This window comes from Palaemon carinicauda, chromosome 43 (assembly GCF_036898095.1).
Source record: "Palaemon carinicauda isolate YSFRI2023 chromosome 43, ASM3689809v2, whole genome shotgun sequence".
NCBI classification, from domain to species: domain Eukaryota; kingdom Metazoa; phylum Arthropoda; class Malacostraca; order Decapoda; family Palaemonidae; genus Palaemon; species Palaemon carinicauda.
Genome location: NC_090767.1, coordinates 21,647,068 through 21,664,543, shown reverse-complemented (window position 1 = coordinate 21,664,543; position 17,476 = coordinate 21,647,068). Strand labels below are relative to the sequence as shown.

Below are 17,476 nucleotides of genomic sequence, written 5' to 3'. Positions count from 1 at the left end.
TTACTTCTCCCTGGGGCTTGGGAGCTTGCAAGAGGTCTCGGACTAGGCGAACGACAGGCACGAACAGACGAACCCTCGGTCGCAACACTGATAACACTTTGCGCACTAATCACTTTCCCACGATTTTCTAATGTGGCACTCTGACACTTTAATTCCTTTACGTCCGCCATGAGTTGATTACGGTCCGTAGCTAACGACTCAACTCTCTCGCCCAAAGCATGAATGGCACGTAACATATCCCGCATTGATGGTTCCTGAGTGCTAGTAGAGGGTTCAGGCACAACTACTACAGGGGAAGGATTAGGTTCAGGGGCATGGGAGGAGGAAAATTCTAACGATCTAGAGGAACTTCTCCTCACCCTATCTCTCTCTAGCTTACGAGAATACTTGTCAAACTCAAGCCAATCGAATTCCGAAAGGCCCACACACTCCTCACACCGATCTCCTAATTGACAGGTTTTACCCCGACAATTAGAACACACAGTATGTGGGTCGAGAGAGGCCTTTGGAAGACGCTTATTGCAATCCCTAGCATTACACTTACGAAATCTAAGAATTGGAGAAGGGTCAGCCATTTTGAAAAAGTCAAAGAAAGTCCAAAAAAACAATCCAAAGTCATCAACAATTAAATCTATCCAAAAAAGAGTTCAAGAGTTTAAGTTGAAGATAAAACACCTGCACTGCGAAAGCTCAAACCAAAAGGAAGTACTTCACCAAGACTGTTGAAAAACTCCAGGTTAACAGCGAGTAATGGTACGTCTTGTCGATCAGACCGACAGAGAAGAATTGGAGCTGTTTACATGTATATGCGGTATCTGGCCGATAGTTGGCGCTGGTGGGCACACCAGCAACCTTCATAGCGATCGCTCGCGAGTTTTTGTGTTTTTCTGTCGAGCCGCCGGAGCGTCAGCTATTATATATTCACCGGCTAAGTTAAATATTTAAAAATTTGTATTTGCAGGATTACAGACAGTGATACATCCTCATTATGGTATCTCGTGAACGTGATGTTGGACGTTCTTATGCGAGTGGGTCACAGAAAAGAAAGAAGAAAATTCAAGAAGAACAGAAAAAGAAAGATGTAGGAAGCTGCAGAAAGATCACAGACATGCTCACGAAAACAGTTTCTGATGTTACCATTACAGTTGAATCTACAGATACGTCATATCATACAGGAAGCCCTCCCTCCATTATTTCGCAGCCAGCATCTACTTCTTTTGTGTCTCCTCTCAATGTGACGGACATTTCATTCACAGGATTTGTCTTCAAAGATCCTGCCTCATGGCCAAATGTAATCCCAGATTCTCTACGTAATGCTTTCATTGCAGAAAACTTCAGTCAAACTCTGAACATTGACTTTGGGAAATCAGCAAGGATTTATGATGGAAATCGTCGTTGTTTAAAGTCATCTATGGAGAAGGAAAACTCCAAAAACAAGACCCCAACGACGGAGCTTCCCACCGCCAGCGGAAGAGGGCAATGCCTGTCTGGCAAGCAACAAGGCGGGCCTTGACATAACAAGAACCCGGCAGCCCGATGCAACCTACATCGGAGAAGCCGCCTGTCTCATATGTCTTGAGCCGCGGTGAAAACGGTGTGGGCCAAGTATGTGTGCGTGGACGTTGCAAAGCCACGACCACCCAAAACAATATACCCAGCTACTGGCATTCTGTCGATTCCTCCACCCTTCTTCATCTCTTAGATAGGAGGCTGATGGCTAACGACAGAACCCAATACTAGGACACGAGTGGGCGCCGACGACGAAAGTCATCTGTTTTATAGGAAGCTTGCAAATTCAGAAACTGTGAAAAGATCATGGATGGTATACTCTGAAAGCTCAGGAAAAGTGTACTGTTCAGCATGCAAGCTTTGTTCTACCAAAGAAAATGCCTTCACACAGGACTTCAATAACTGGAAAAATTCCAAGAGTTTCGAGGAACATGAAAATAGCACCATTCACAGGAGCTGCATTTTAGCCAGTGTATTTCGTGCACAGAAAAAAAAGGGTTATTGGATTCTCATTTGAAAAATCAAACTGAAAAAGAGCGCACTTATTGGAGAAAAGTTCTAGAAAGAGTTGTTGCTGTTGTAAAATTCTTAGCTGTAAGAGGACTTGCTTTCCGTGGGGAAAATGAGGTTTTTGGTTTGGAAAACAATGGTAATTTCCTAGGGATCATAGAACTGTTAGCACAATTCGATCCATTCTTAGCAAATCATGTGTCACACCTTGGGAGTGCAGGAAGAGGCACTGTATCTTACATGTCATCTACTATTTGCAATGAATTTATTGAACTGATGACTAAGAAGGGCCTCAATAACATCATAGCAGCTGTGAAAGCTGCATAATACTTTGCAATAAGTGTAGATTCAACACCAGATATTTCACATACAGATCAACTGACATTCATTGTTAGCTTTGTCGACTCCAGTGGTAAGCCTGTAGAGCACTTTATAAAATTAATTCCTTTTTCAGGCCATGATGGAGAAAATGATGAATGTAGTACTGGATACTCTGCTTGAACATGATCTCTCTATTATGGATTGCCGTGGCCAGAGCTATGACAATGCAAGTAACATGTCGGGTAAATATAATGGATTGCTAGCCCGTATCAAGCAAATCAACCCACTTGCTGAATATGTGCCCTGCTCAGCACATTCTCTTAATCTTGTTGGGTCATGTGCTGCGGAGTGTTGTGTTGCTGCAGTTTCATATTTTGGACTTTCACAAGCACTCTTTTAATTTTTTCTCAGCTTCAACGCATCGGTGGAGTATACTCAAGTCAACCATTCATGGAGATGTCATCAAATCATTATCAACAAGAAGGTGGTCAGCGCAGCATGATGCAACACATGCTTTGAAAGACAGCTGCTTTGCTGAAATACGTTCTGCTCTGATCCAAATAGCAGAGGATGAAGACCAGACAGCAACTACAAGAAGCGAAGCATCAAAATTGCAAGATTTTGAATTGGCCTTATTATTATTATTATTATTATTATTACTATCCAAGCTACAACCCTAATTGGAAAAGCAAGATGCTATAAGCCCAGGGGCTCCAATAGGGAAAAATAGCCCAGTGAGGAAAGGAAATAAGGAAATAAATAACTGAAGAGAACAAATTAACAATAAGTCATTCTAAAAAAAGTAATGTCAAAAGAGATATATCATATATAAACTAAAACAACGTCAACAACAAAAATGTCATATATAAACTATAAAAAGACTCATGTCCGTCTGGTCAACAAAAAAGCATTTGCTCCAACTTTGAACTTTTGAAGTTCTACTGATTCAACAACACGATTAGGAAGATCATTCCACAACTTGGTAACAGCTGGAATAAAACTTCTAGAGTACTGCGTAGTATTGAGTCTTATGATGGAGAAGGCCTGGCTATTAGAATTAACTGCCTGCCTAGTATTACGAAGAGGATAGTGCTTTGGCACTGTATACTGGAACGGTTAAATACCACGAACAAGACACTTCAGAAAACTGAAATTGAAATGGCTACTTGTGCTAACCTCTATGCAGGCTTAGTGGATTTTGTAATCTCACTTGGCAATTATGAAGCTTTTGAAATGTTTGGAGAGAAAGCTAAACTGCTGGTGAAAGAAGACTACAGTTACCGGGCTGATCATCAGCGGTCAAGGAGGAGGAAACGCAATTTTGAAGAGCCAGACAATGAAATTGTATTGCTACCAAGGCAGAAATGTAAGACAGCTACATACTTCCTCCTTCTGGATTCACTGATTACAGAATTGGTGAAAGGAAAAGAAATCTACCAGAATCTCAATGACAAGTTTGGATTTCTGTTCAAAATGCAGAATTGAGAGAAGCTGCATTAAAGTTGCAACACCACCTTTCAGCAGATGTTCAGGACACATTTGTTGAAGAAATAGTTCATTTTTCTGGGTATATGAATCAGATTAAAGCTCCACCTGAAAAATGTGCGCCCTCAGCTGCTTTGAAACATTTAAGAAATGCAGATATCTCAGAAACCTTCCCTAATGTTGACATAGTGTATCGCCAACCTGAATAGCCTGGGGCCCGCAGACTTCTTAATCCGGCCCTGGGCGCGAGGGAGATTGATGGCGCGTAGGAGAGCGAGCAGGAGACTGATGGCGTGCAGGATCAGAGCGTTGAACGAGCGGGGGCGTGGGTGAGAGTTCGCACGCCCCAAAAGACGACGTGGGGGGCGCACGCGCAGGAGACATAACCCTGGCGCAGGGGCGCGCAGTTAAAGCCTGTGCACGTGGGCACGCGTCAGAATGGTGGCGCGCAACTGCAGGAGAGGATGGGCACGGGCGAGCGTGTAGCGTGTATCCTGGTGGGCGCGTGCGGGAGACTGCTCGTGTCGGCGCAATGGCGAGCACTGGCACGCTGGAGAAAGCTGTTGGTGCGTGGGAGAAGTCACAATCGACTTCCCAACAGTGCCCAGATCCGAAGATCGTGGGCACGCACGAGAGATGATTGCTGCGCATGGGCGCTGGCGCACAGGCGATCGCTGACGTGTAAGAGAACGTTGGCGCGCTGGAGGATGATGGCGCACAAGAGAGTGCTGGCGCGGGATGGCACGTAGCTGGGCATGGGCGCGCCCTTGATTTCCCGTATTAGGGTTAGATGCCTTACGAGCGTGAAGGTCAAGTTTCGTCGGCGTGTAGCGCGCATCAGCACTCAGGAACGGTGACGGCACGTCGGCAGGTCTGACGGGTGGACGGTCGACGTGTCCTTTGAAAGGACGACCTTCCACCGAAGGGGATCGCGAACGATCCGCTGACAGGTCCAGGACCAAAGCAGGAACAGTCGGTGATGGCTGAAGAGGCTCCTCTGCGGTAGACTGCAACAAAGATGTAGAACCAAAGAGGCGCCTCCTCACCGCTGGTGAAGGAAGGCCTCTCTGGCGAAGAGGAAGGCGAGCCTTGCGACGGATACGCCCTCTGGGGGCCGTTGGATCAGCAAGCTGACCTTCTGCAGTCCTACGAAGAGGAGTCTCTGTAAGTGAACTACCCCGAGGGAAATAAACACTAGCAGGAGAGACTGTTGGACTTAGTTTCTCCCTCCTTGGTTGAACAGGAATAGGAGAAACTAAGCCTTCAGCTACTGCGGGATTTGAAGAGGCAGAGGTATTAGGATATACCGCATTGGATACCTCTGACACCACAACTTTGACAATTGACAGAGGATCAACCTCTGCCGGAGTCGACGATTGCTTGACAGCAGCACCCAATCGGATGATGTCAAGTAAGGCTTCCTTGGAGGGCAAACCCTTGAGCCCCAAGGAAGACCAAAGCTGTAAAAGATGGATTAGTGAAACATCCTCCCCCCGGGGGGGAGGCAACGCCATCTCTCGAACCCCGAGCTTGGAAAACAGTACAACTGTCTACGCTACCACTCGACGGTCTCTCGAAAGAGGAGGTTTGAGCAACGGAAGAAGAGTCCTTGGGTTTTTCTCCTTTCAAAGAAACTTTCGAAGGAGAAATATCCCGTCTGGACTTCTTACGTCGCCGTGAAAACCTCTCCCACTGGGAGGTAGACCACTCCCTGCACTCACTACACTTATTATCCCTATCATACCGTTGACCTCTACAGTAAGGGAAAAGGGTGTGAGGGTCTGTCTCGACCTCCGACATGAATGTTCCGCATGGGCGGTCGGGTAATCCAGGGCAGGTGCGCACAATAGCAGAGGCCAACTTCACACACAAACCTGTCAAAAAGAGAAAGCAAAAAAAAAGCATTAATGGCTGCCAATGAGCGGTGAGGATGAAAGCGGACACGTCCGACTACCATCAGAGCCAAGAGCAAAGTGAGTTCAAGCACAGGTGTGTGTGAAGGGGGGAGGGGGTAGCAAGCTACCCTTCACCTACCCCCGCTAACTAGCGGTGTGGGTAGTAAATCCTCGTTAAATTTTAATGGTTCGTCATTTCAGCTACGCCGAAAGTAATACCCCTATTAAATAGCGTGGTTTGTATGTCAGTTACGGAACAATTATAAATCACACATGTGTCGAATGTTCGACTCAACAGAATCAGTTCTGCTGTTAGTAGTCGTCTGATGACGTCACATGAAAGGTCTCCATTATTTTATTTCTTGTTCTTGATTTCCAGTATATTTAATATTTGAAATATAGATTTATTTCATTATTGGAGTTTGTTATTATTGTAACAATATAAGGATGTTCTTATTTCATTAAAATTATCAAGGTTTCCTTGAAAACATGTTCTTTGTTGGAAGTTGTGTTCGGACATCGGAGTTCTGATTCGACTTCAACATTAATTGTATAGAGAATAACTGGTTATTTTAGATATTAATAATCCAGTTATTGTATCATTCTATTGTTATTAATTATCTTTTCCATCTAGAAATGTCCCCCCTGTTAACTACCTTACGTCCAAGTATTTATTTCATAATTGTATAAAACATACGAACATTGGCTTAAGGGTTAAGGTATGGCAGAAAATACGAACATTAGCTTAAGGGTTAAGGTATGGGAGAAATCCCGACAATTTTTTCGTCTTATTACAAACGTGCCTGAGAGAACATCTCGACTTATTTGGCACCTGTTGTCGCCGGGGTTTAGCAGTGAATACACTCCGAGTTTATTATATTATCGTTAGGGGATAGATGAGTATATGTGAGGGGCCTGTTGATATAGTCATCTATTCCAGTTGATAGCAAGCATAGTGTCCTCATCTGAGGATAGTTACATACCTCTAGTTGTGATGGCTTACATGCTCTAGAGGCCATTTATTTATTTCACAGTAGTGTTTTACGCTATATGGTGCGGTATTGTTGCCGAGCATTCAATATCATGTATGATCGTTTGATCTTGTGTTAGGTTAAACTAACCCACATTCTATGTCTTAGTAATGCATAGTTCATGTTAGTAGTCTAATAGGTTAGGCCTAGGAGTGTGGTTGTTAGACTAATACCCGTGCGACTATTATCGGCCCTAAGGGGGGCCACGGTAGGTTACCATCAATATTTTCATTTGCTGACCCATTGCAGTTCTTATATAAGACTAATATGTGAATTAAGTATATATTTATAGTATCAAGCTAATCAACCTTTCATTTTCAAAGTAACCTACAATTAATTCTCCATTTCATTACACTGTTATGTATTGCTTTGATTTTCCCTTTGAGGACTGTAATGGGTGGGATTTCTTTCTATTCTGTCAATATGTAATATATGCCAAATTTATATAAGTTTGATTTGCATGATGCTTTGTGGTATGTTTTGTTGTTTCAGGAGCGATTACTTAACTGGGTTTTTTCCAGAAGGATAATTGCGGATATATTTACTCCCATTATGACATGTGAAAATTATTCGATTGATCTTCTCAGCATTGTGAGGTATGTGAAAGAGACACTTGTTGATTTGCCTCACCCCCATTTACTAGTTGCCTAATGGAAATGTTATACTCCATCTTATCCGAGTAACATTAATTCTTTTTATTTTATTGTGTAGTTGAATTATCCAACTTTCCTCCACAGTAAGATTAAAAATGGTCCTTCGAACCGGATACTATAGTTGGTTCCTTAACGTTTTGCAACCCCTTCTATTATTGGCAATCATCATGTCACTTTCACATACTTCAATATTATATATATATTTCCTTCGAATTTGTGATTAACCTAACCTAATTCTGGTTAGATATTTATTATATGTTTATTGTGCAAAGGTTGCTATAGATATAACAATGGAGGCTGAATACAGGTCACTGACCAGTTTGCGTGGTCATATCACGCGAGGTCTAAATTATATGACCGATGCCCTAACCAGTGATGCAGGAGTTCGCTATTTAGAACTTCAAAGTGCTTCTTTAGAGAAAAGGTGGAACAGTTACGAATCTCGATGGGACATATTTGTTGATAAATATATTGATGAAAGTGGTCATGATGAGAGGGAGGCTAGACATATTGACCTCCAAGATAAATATCATGAAATTCAACTTAAGCTGTCATTGTATATGAAACAATTTTCCCCAATCTCTCAAAGTAATCCGCATGGTAGTACTAATTCTATGATTAAGGTAAAGTTGCCTGAGATAAAATTGAAAGAGTTTTCAGGAGACCCTCTAGACTGGACTAGATTTTGGAATCTATTTAGTACATCTATTCATTTAAAGAAAGACATAGATGATGTTACTAAATATGTATATCTAACCCAATGTATTAAGGGCAATGCTCAAAAGCTACTTGCAGGTTTTAAGGGTGAAGCTTCTGATTATGGTGATGCCATTAAGGCGCTAACTGAAATGTATGGGGATCCAAAGAAGATAAGGCGAACTTTACTTAGGTCTTTGATTAATTTAGGGAAGCCTAAATATGTTAGAAGTGAAATATTTGATTTTAAGGTTGATTTGGAGAACTTGCTCATGCAAATAGGTCATGATTCTGAGATTGATGTGTCGTCAAATGAGATGATATTGAGGGAACTTATCGTGTTAAAACTACCAAAAGAGGTAGAAGATTTTATGTTTGGTCTTTATAAAACCATGTACTTTAGTGTAAGTCAGATAAAGGAAGGTCTTCAACACTTATTGAATTTTATGGAACATGAAAGTAAAGGGAATGCTAATAAGGGAACACCAGAAGTCAATAAAATTCGTTTCCAGTCACCAGCAAAACCTTCATCTCCATTTAAAGGTTCAAGTACTGTAGGTACTTACGCTACACTTAGTAATTATTCTTGCATATATTGTAAGGGAAAACATAGACCCTTTGACTGTACGATTTATAGCTCTCTAAATGCTAGGAGGGAAAGGTTGAAGGTATTGAATCGATGTATTAAATGTACTAAGGTACATCAGTCAGCTGAGTGTGCCACCATTCTTAATATGTGTCCTCATTGTAGAAGAGGAAAACATCATTCGTTCCTTTGTATTAGTTCTCCAGGTTCAGTTGGTACTCCAAATATTGGTAAGTCCACAGTAACTAGTAAGGATATTAACAGTGATAAATTGAATGGTGACCCTGTAACAACGAATCAAGTGATGTCTATAATTAATAAACAGTCTTCTCATCAAAACTATAGTGTAGCTCTTCCTACTGCAATGGTAACTGTTAGATCAGAAGATGGTCAATTAATCTCAGTCAGGTGCCTCTTTGATAGTGGAAGTCAACGTTCCTTCATTCATAAAGATTTGGTCCATAAGTTAAGCCTCAGAACAGTTTCTACTGTAAATATGATTTTGAATAGTTTTGATGGTATGGGTGATTCCAGGGATTATGAGATTGTTAACCCTGTAGTTTCTTTGGGAAATAGGAAAAAGAGAGTAACGTTGATTGTTGTGAAGGATATGCCTGAACCAATAATAACTCCTGGCCTTTGTGACACGATGAAAGATCTTGATAAGATAGGTTATCATCTTGCAGATAGAGATATAAAATCAGATAGGATTGACAATATAAAAATGCTTATAGGTGCAGATTTCCTGGGAAATTATTTATCAGGTATGAGACAAGTGAATAATGTAGATTTACTTGAATCTCCAGGTGGCTATTTAGTTTATGGCCTCATTCCACATAGAGGTACGGATCATATTCATTGTAATAGTGCCCTTGTTGCTAGAGTGAGTGTCGAGTTAGGAGAAAATGCTCCATTGTTGGTTGATCCTCGCACAATAAGCTCTGCCGTGGTTGATGATACTCTTCCTGTGCATAAATTGTGGGATCTTGATGTAGTTGGAATCATTCCTTCACAAGTTTCGCCAAGTGATGTAGAAACTATTTCAAAATATGAAACTACTGTTTTGCATAGAAATGGAAGATACTGGGTGGAATTGCCATTCAAGCATAATCATCCATTTCTCCCAACTAATTATAATGTAGCATTAGGTCAAATGTATAATCAACTAAAAAGGTTCCAGCATCAACCAGATCATTTGAAATGTTATGATAACATAATCAAGGAACAATTAAAGTTGGGTTTTATTGAGGAGGTTGAAAATCCTGTAATAAGTCCCAACACCCACTATCTTCCACATCATGCAGTCAGAAAGAACTCCTCCACTACACCCCTTAGAGTGGTGTATAATTGTAGTGCAAAGCCGAGTAAATCCTCTGCATCATTGAATGATTGTCTCATGACCGGTCCGTCATTAACGGAGAAATTATTTGATTTGTTAGTCAGGTTTAGAATGAATAAATTTGCCTGCATAGCTGATATTGAGAGGGCCTTTCTGCAGATTGGATTGCAACAGCATCACAGAGATTTTACTAGATTTTTGTGGTTAGAAGATCCATTTGACGAAAATAGTAGAGTAAAAACATATAGGTTTAAATCGGTTCTCTTTGGTGCTACTTGCAGCCCTTTTTTATTGCAGATGACCTTACAGTATCATTTTCAAAGATCACATTCACCCTATTCAGGTGTTCTATTATCTAGTTTTTATGTGGATAATTTTCAGCACAATGCTGATAATGAACAGCAGTTGGTGGAATTATATGATGTGGCCAATGCTGAAATGAGTAAGGCTGGAATGAATCTGAGACAATGGAACAGTAATTCAAAATTACTTAAGGATCATATAAGCCAGAATACAGAGGAGTCATTGGAATTTCCACTTGTGGACAAAATATTAGGTTTGAGTTGGGAACTTTCAAGTGATTCATTATTTGTAAATCTGTGTAAATTTGAAACATTACAGTATGTTACGAAGAGACAATTACTGTCTCTTGTATCTTCTTGTTTTGACCCTTTGGGTATGTGTGTGCCTATTTTGATTAAAGGGAAGATATTAATTCAAGAAGCATGGAAAGAAAATATTGGTTGGGATGTAAAATTACCACCCTCATTTCTTGACAGATGGAATACTTTGGCTTGTGAATTATCAGAGCTCCCAACCTTCAAATTTCCTAGATGTATCTGTTGGATGGGAGACTCTTATAGACTTCATGTTTTTGTAGATGCCAGTACTACTGCCTATGGTGCAGTTTGTTATCTCAGTAATAACAATCAATCTAATTTTGTAGCTAGCAAGGCCAGAGTAACCCCACTGAAAACTCGTACTATACCTCAGTTAGAAATAACGGCATTACAGCTAGGTACTCAATTTGCATGCTGTATCAGAGACCTTTTTCATCATTTCTTTATTGAAGAAGTCATAATTTGGTCAGACTCAGAAGTTGCTCTCCAATGGCTTAAAAATAATAAATGTAAAATTACCTACGTTCAAAATAGAGTAGCTCAAATAAAGGAAATAGGATCCTCTTTCAAGTTTTTATATGTATCCACCAAAGAGAACCCTGCAGATCTCCTAACCAGGGGTATTAGTATTACTCAGTTTCGTAAGTCTCGTCTATGGACCCATGGACCTTCATGGTTATCCTGTCCTGAAAAATGGCCTGAACAGAGATTTTTAGTAATGATTTGTGAAATTGTTTCAGAGATTGTTCCTGAAGTGCCTATTCCAGAACCTATTTTTGATTATAATAACTACTCATCGCTTAGGAAGTTGTTGAATGTTACTAGAATTGTTTATAATTTCATTATGTGTGTTAAATCTGGTATTAGATTAGTCGATCCTCTTGTGTATTGGATCAGATATGTTCAAGATACACATTATCCCAGAATTTGTGCCTTCCTTAGGAAGGAATTGAACGGTCTTGAGCAGGATAAACTGCAATTTATTAAAGACATAGGTCTTTACTATGATGAGTCTACTGGTCTTGTTCATAGTCGTGGTAGACTACACCATTCTAATTTAGACCAGAGTACCAAATTTCCTATCTTAATACCTTCCAAGAGTCATTTAGCTAATCTCTTAATTGATTTTGCTCATGAAAAATGTCTGCATGGTGGAGTTAAAGAAACTTTGTCCTATCTTCGCAGACAATATTGGATACCAAAGGTGATATCAACCATTAAGAAGTTCTTAAGACATTGTGTAAATTGTAAAAGAGTTGAAGGTAGGAGATTTGATTACCCTGGTCCTCCTCCACTTCCAGCTGTAAGAGTTCAATTTACGCGGCCATTTTTTCATACTGGCATTGATTTTTCAGGTCCCATTACCATAACCAAAACTGAAGATGGTAAACCTCATAAATATTATATAGTACTTTTTACATGTACTGCATCAAGACTAGTTCATTTAGAGTTAGCATATAACATGAGTGCATTAACGTTCATTAATATTTTTAGACGATTTTGTGCTATCTATTCTGCCCCTGTCACTGTGATTTCTGACAATGGTAGTAATTTCTTGGCCAGTGCCAAATTTTTTGATCAATTGTTGATGCAAAGAGATGTAAAGGAATATATGGCTGTTAATCATATACAATGGAGGTTCATTGCACCCCGTGCTCCTTGGCAGGGGGGATTCTATGAACGCCTCATTGGACTAACCAAGTCCTGTCTAAAAAAGGTGCTGTTCAAGAAAAGAGTTAATGCAGATGAATTAGAAACTGTGTTGAAGGAAATTCAGTGTAAATTGAATAATCGTCCCTTAACTTACATAGATGCAGAAACTCCCATCGAACCTCTTGCCCCAATTCATTTATGGTGTGGTAGGATCATAAATCCTATGCCATCAGTAGAGCTAGATAGTCAAGAAGATCCAAACTTTTTGGATCATAGCGAATTCAATAAACGTTACAGCCAAGTGTCTGTTATTCTTAACCACTTTGAAAATATGTGGAGAAATGAATACTTAACTGCATTACGTGAGAAACATTACGGTGGCTCACAAGCATGTCAGGATAAAGCTCCACTTGTAGGGGACGTAGTTATTGTTGAACGGCCAGGTCCGCAACATGAGTGGCCTTTAGGTCGTATTGTTAAATTGTATCCAGATAAAGAAAACATCATAAGAGTAGTGGATGTTCTGTACAATGGATCTATAAGTAAGCGTACCATAGACAAATTGGTTCCTTTGGAAATCCACTCGCCACTTATAAACTCCACAATAGTGCAGGGTGAAGAATCACAACCTAACGTTAGTGGTGAAACCAAACAGATTCATGGAGATAGTGTGAGTGAAGTGCATCCTTTAAGGAAAGCAGCTTTAAAAGCTGCCAAGCTCCGTCAATATCTTATTGATAATGATCAAATTTAAAGTTTTGAATTTATTTTGCTTGTTGGGAGTGTGTGTCGAATGTTCGACTCAACAGAATCAGTTCTGCTGTTAGTAGTCGTCTGATGACGTCACATGAAAGGTCTCCATTATTTTATTTCTTGTTCTTGATTTCCAGTATATTTAATATTTGAAATATAGATTTATTTCATTATTGGAGTTTGTTATTATTGTAACAATATAAGGATGTTCTTATTTCATTAAAATTATCAAGGTATCCTTGAAAACATGTTCTTTGTTGGAAGTTGTGTTCGGACATCGGAGTTCTGATTCGACTTCAACATTAATTGTATAGAGAATAACTGGTTATTTTAGATATTAATAATCCAGTTATTGTATCATTCTATTGTTATTAATTATCTTTTCCATCTAGAAATGTCCCCCCTGTTAACTACCTTACGTCCAAGTATTTATTTCATAATTGTATAAAACATACGAACATTGGCTTAAGGGTTAAGGTATGGCAGAAAATACGAACATTAGCTTAAGGGTTAAGGTATGGGAGAAATCACGACAATTTTTTCGTCTTATTACAAACGTGCCTGAGAGAACATCTCGACTTATTTGGCACCTGTTGTCGCCGGGGTTTAGCAGTGAATACACTCCGAGTTTATTATATTATCGTTAGGGGATAGATGAGTATATGTGAGGGGCCTGTTGATATAGTCATCTATTCCAGTTGATAGCAAGCATAGTGTCCTCATCTGAGGATAGTTACATACCTCTAGTTGTGATGGCTTACATGCTCTAGAGGCCATTTATTTATTTCACAGTAGTGTTTTACGCTATATGGTGCGGTATTGTTGCCGAGCATTCAATATCATGTATGATCGTTTGATCTTGTGTTAGGTTAAACTAACCCACATTCTATGTCTTAGTAATGCATAGTTCATGTTAGTAGTCTAATAGGTTAGGCCTAGGAGTGTGGTTGTTAGACTAATACCCGTGCGACTATTATCGGCCCTAAGGGGGGCCACGGTAGGTTACCATCAATATTTTCATTTGCTGACCCATTGCAGTTCTTATATAAGACTAATATGTGAATTAAGTATATATTTATAGTATCAAGCTAATCAACCTTTCATTTTCAAAGTAACCTACAATTAATTCTCCATTTCATTACACTGTTATGTATTGCTTTGATTTTCCCTTTGAGGACTGTAATGGGTGGGATTTCTTTCTATTCTGTCAATATGTAATATATGCCAAATTTATATAAGTTTGATTTGCATGATGCTTTGTGGTATGTTTTGTTGTTTCAGGAGCGATTACTTAACTGGGTTTTTTCCTGAAGGATAATTGCGGATATATTTACTCCCATTATGACATGTGAAAATTATTCGATTGATCTTCTCAGCATTGTGAGGTATGTGAAAGAGACACTTGTTGATTTGCCTCACCCCCATTTACTAGTTGCCTAATGGAAATGTTATACTCCATCTTATCCGAGTAACATTAATTCTTTTTATTTTATTGTGTAGTTGAATTATCCAACTTTCCTCCACAACACACATTCCTATTACATCTAAATGTGAAGAAGAAGGGATTAAAAAGATTAAATAAATAATTAAAATGAATTAAAGCTTGTGATAAAACCCAATACCGTTGGTGCCGACATTTTTTATACAATCTACCCGAGTGACAAAATAAATTTTTTGTTTTGGCAGCGGTGAGGCGAGTCATGATTTTCCATCTGTTTTGCAACTTTTCATGGCTTTTTTATGACTCTTGGAGTAGGCTGAGAGCTTCGTTAACACTCCTGGAGTCCACAGGGGGATTCTGAAGACTCTTGAAGCCCGAGAGCTTTGGAATCCATCGGCGGCTTTGAGAGAGACTTGAAGTTGACCGAGGGCTTCGTGAGACCAGATGTTTCACACTTACGACTAATGAATCAACCTCCAATTGATCTATATTGCATTTGGGCACTTGCAAAGCCTTCTTGAATTCTCCTTGCTAAAGATCTTTTCTATCGCACCGATTACTGAAGGAAGATTCTCTGCAATAAAAGAGATAAGTTATCAAATGGTCTCTACCTTTGTTTTAAGATTTTTGTAATAAAGTATTTAAAATATTCATCATTGGTCTGATAGGAGGAAGAACAGCTTGCTTCGTTAAGTAACAATTCAAATAAGTACGGCCGTACTTAAATAAGTAGTTCAAATCTTTCTAGTGTTTACTATGAATAGGCCACTAAGTTCAGCCCTTCTTGCCTATACAAAACCATAGAATCTTATAAAATAGTTTTGATTATTCCATACATTAGTACATTATTCTTCTCTCTCAAAATGGCCGACAAGATTAGTTCTTCAGTTTCAAATCTATAAGTTTACTGTATATCTTTTGTATATTACAAATAAAATTACTCTGGTTAAAATGAAACTTTGGAATAGAAGTTTAAAATAAGCCAGTGATATGATATTTTGATTATAAAATAAATTTTTGAATATACTTACCCGGTGAATATATATTAGCTGACGTCTCGGACGGCTCGACAGATACCAAAAACTCGCGAGCGATCGCCATGAAGGTTGCGGGTGTGACCACCAGCGCCGACTATCGGCCAGATACCGCATATACTTGTCAAGTTCTCCAGTTCTTCTCAGTCCGCTGGGTCTCTATCGGGGAGGAAGGGAGGGCCTTTAATTTATATATTCACCGGGTAAGTATATTCAAAAATTTATTTTATAATCAAAATATCATTTTTAAATATTAAACTTAGCCAGTGAATATATAATAGCTGATTCACACCCATGGTGGTGGGTAGAGACCAGTATTAACCCTGGATAGGTACGGTGGGTCGTTTGCGACCCCGAGCGTAAAAAAAAAACAGGTTTTTCTCACGTGACTCACCCCTGTGACTGAATTTGTGGGTGATCGACCTGCAGGAGGTGTCTCCCCTACACGCTCTAGTAGTGTCCAGATGTGCATTGCTGAAGCTGTACTCCTTCCCCGATTTCTGAGACGCGTCGGGGTCGTTCGCGTCCGAGTTTACCCTTCTGAGGTAGTTTGCATAATTATCAAAGTTATTACGTATTATGAAATTGTCGTAGAATGGTGCAACTTGTATAGGTTATCAGTTGTGGAAAGTCTTGGTGGATTGTTTGGCTACCATGTGCATGTTTTTTTTTTTAGTTAAAATGTCGTTCATCACCACGAGGACCATTTTACCGCGAGTGCCCCTTTTTCATTTTTTTTAATTTTTTTGCCAAGTCATTTTTCCGTAAGATATTGCGAAATAGTGTCGTAAAACTTTTGCTTTTTTAATGTTGGAAAGTGTGTCTAGATGATCTGGCTACCCATGCGTGATTTTGTTTTTGTCAGATACGACGTAGTTATTGGTATATTGGGTATTTAACTGCGGTTGCCAATTTCTGTTTTTTTTTCAATATTTGTAAAAATTTACTACGTAGTAAGGAATTGCCGTATATTATTGATTTTTTTTTCATGTTTATGTGTTAGAAAGTGTGCCTTGATGGTTGGGCTAACACGTGCATGTCTTTTTTTTTTATCTGAGATGCCGTATATTAGAATGTTGGGCATTTTTCCGCGAGTGCCCCTTTTTATTTGTTTTGCATTTTTTTGTTAGTCATGTTACCGTAAGGAATTGGCAAGTAGTGTCGCAAAACTTATATTTTTATAGTGTTGGAAAGTGTTTCTAGATGATCTGGCTACCCATGCCTATTTTTTTTTTAGCCAGATATGGCGTATATATAAGTATGTGTTCGATTTTCCTGTGATTGCCATTTTTTCGTTTTTTCCCATTTCTTTCAAAATTACTACGTACTAAGGAACTATCACAGAGTAATATTTCATTTATATGTTTATTTGTCGGAAAATATGCCTTGATGGTTTGCCTAGCACGTGGCTGAAATTTTTTTTTTCTGAAATGCTGTATATTAGAATGGCCATTTTTCCACGAGTGCCCCTTTTTATTTGTTTTGCATTTTTTTGCTTAGTCATGTTACCGTAAGGAATTGGCAAGTAGTGTCGCAAAACTTATATTTTCATAGTGTTGGAAAGTGTTTCTAGATGATCTGGCTACCCATGCCTATCTTTTTTTTAGCCAGATATGGCGTATATATAGGTATGTGTTCGATTTTCCGGTGATTGCCATTTTTTCGTTTTTTCCCAATTCTTTCAAAATTACTACGTACTAAGGAACTATCACAGAGTAATGATTCCTCTAGATGTTTATTTGTCGGAAAATTTTGTTTACTTTTTTTTTGATTGAATATCATCAAATTTTTTTAGCTAAAATATTGTTTTACATTTTTTTTTTCGATTTTATTTCCCTTCAAAACAAATTTTTTGGGTCAGAGTTTTAATTTTATTGTCGTAAAATAATCGACAATTATCCAGCAACCCACCATACAATTTTTATGCATATCCAATAATAATTAGATTAG

The 17,476-nt window shown here is 39.2% G+C and overlaps 1 protein-coding gene across 1 annotated transcript; it reads left to right on the top strand.

Annotated features, from left to right (window-relative positions):
• The first annotated feature begins 7,694 nt into the window (after positions 1-7,694).
• On the top strand, positions 7,695-13,052 carry LOC137633751 (uncharacterized). The gene has a single exon (XM_068365997.1). The coding sequence runs from the start codon at positions 7,695-7,697 to the stop codon at positions 13,050-13,052; it is 5,358 nt and encodes a 1,785-aa protein (XP_068222098.1).
• Positions 13,053-17,476: the final 4,424 nt, after the last annotated feature.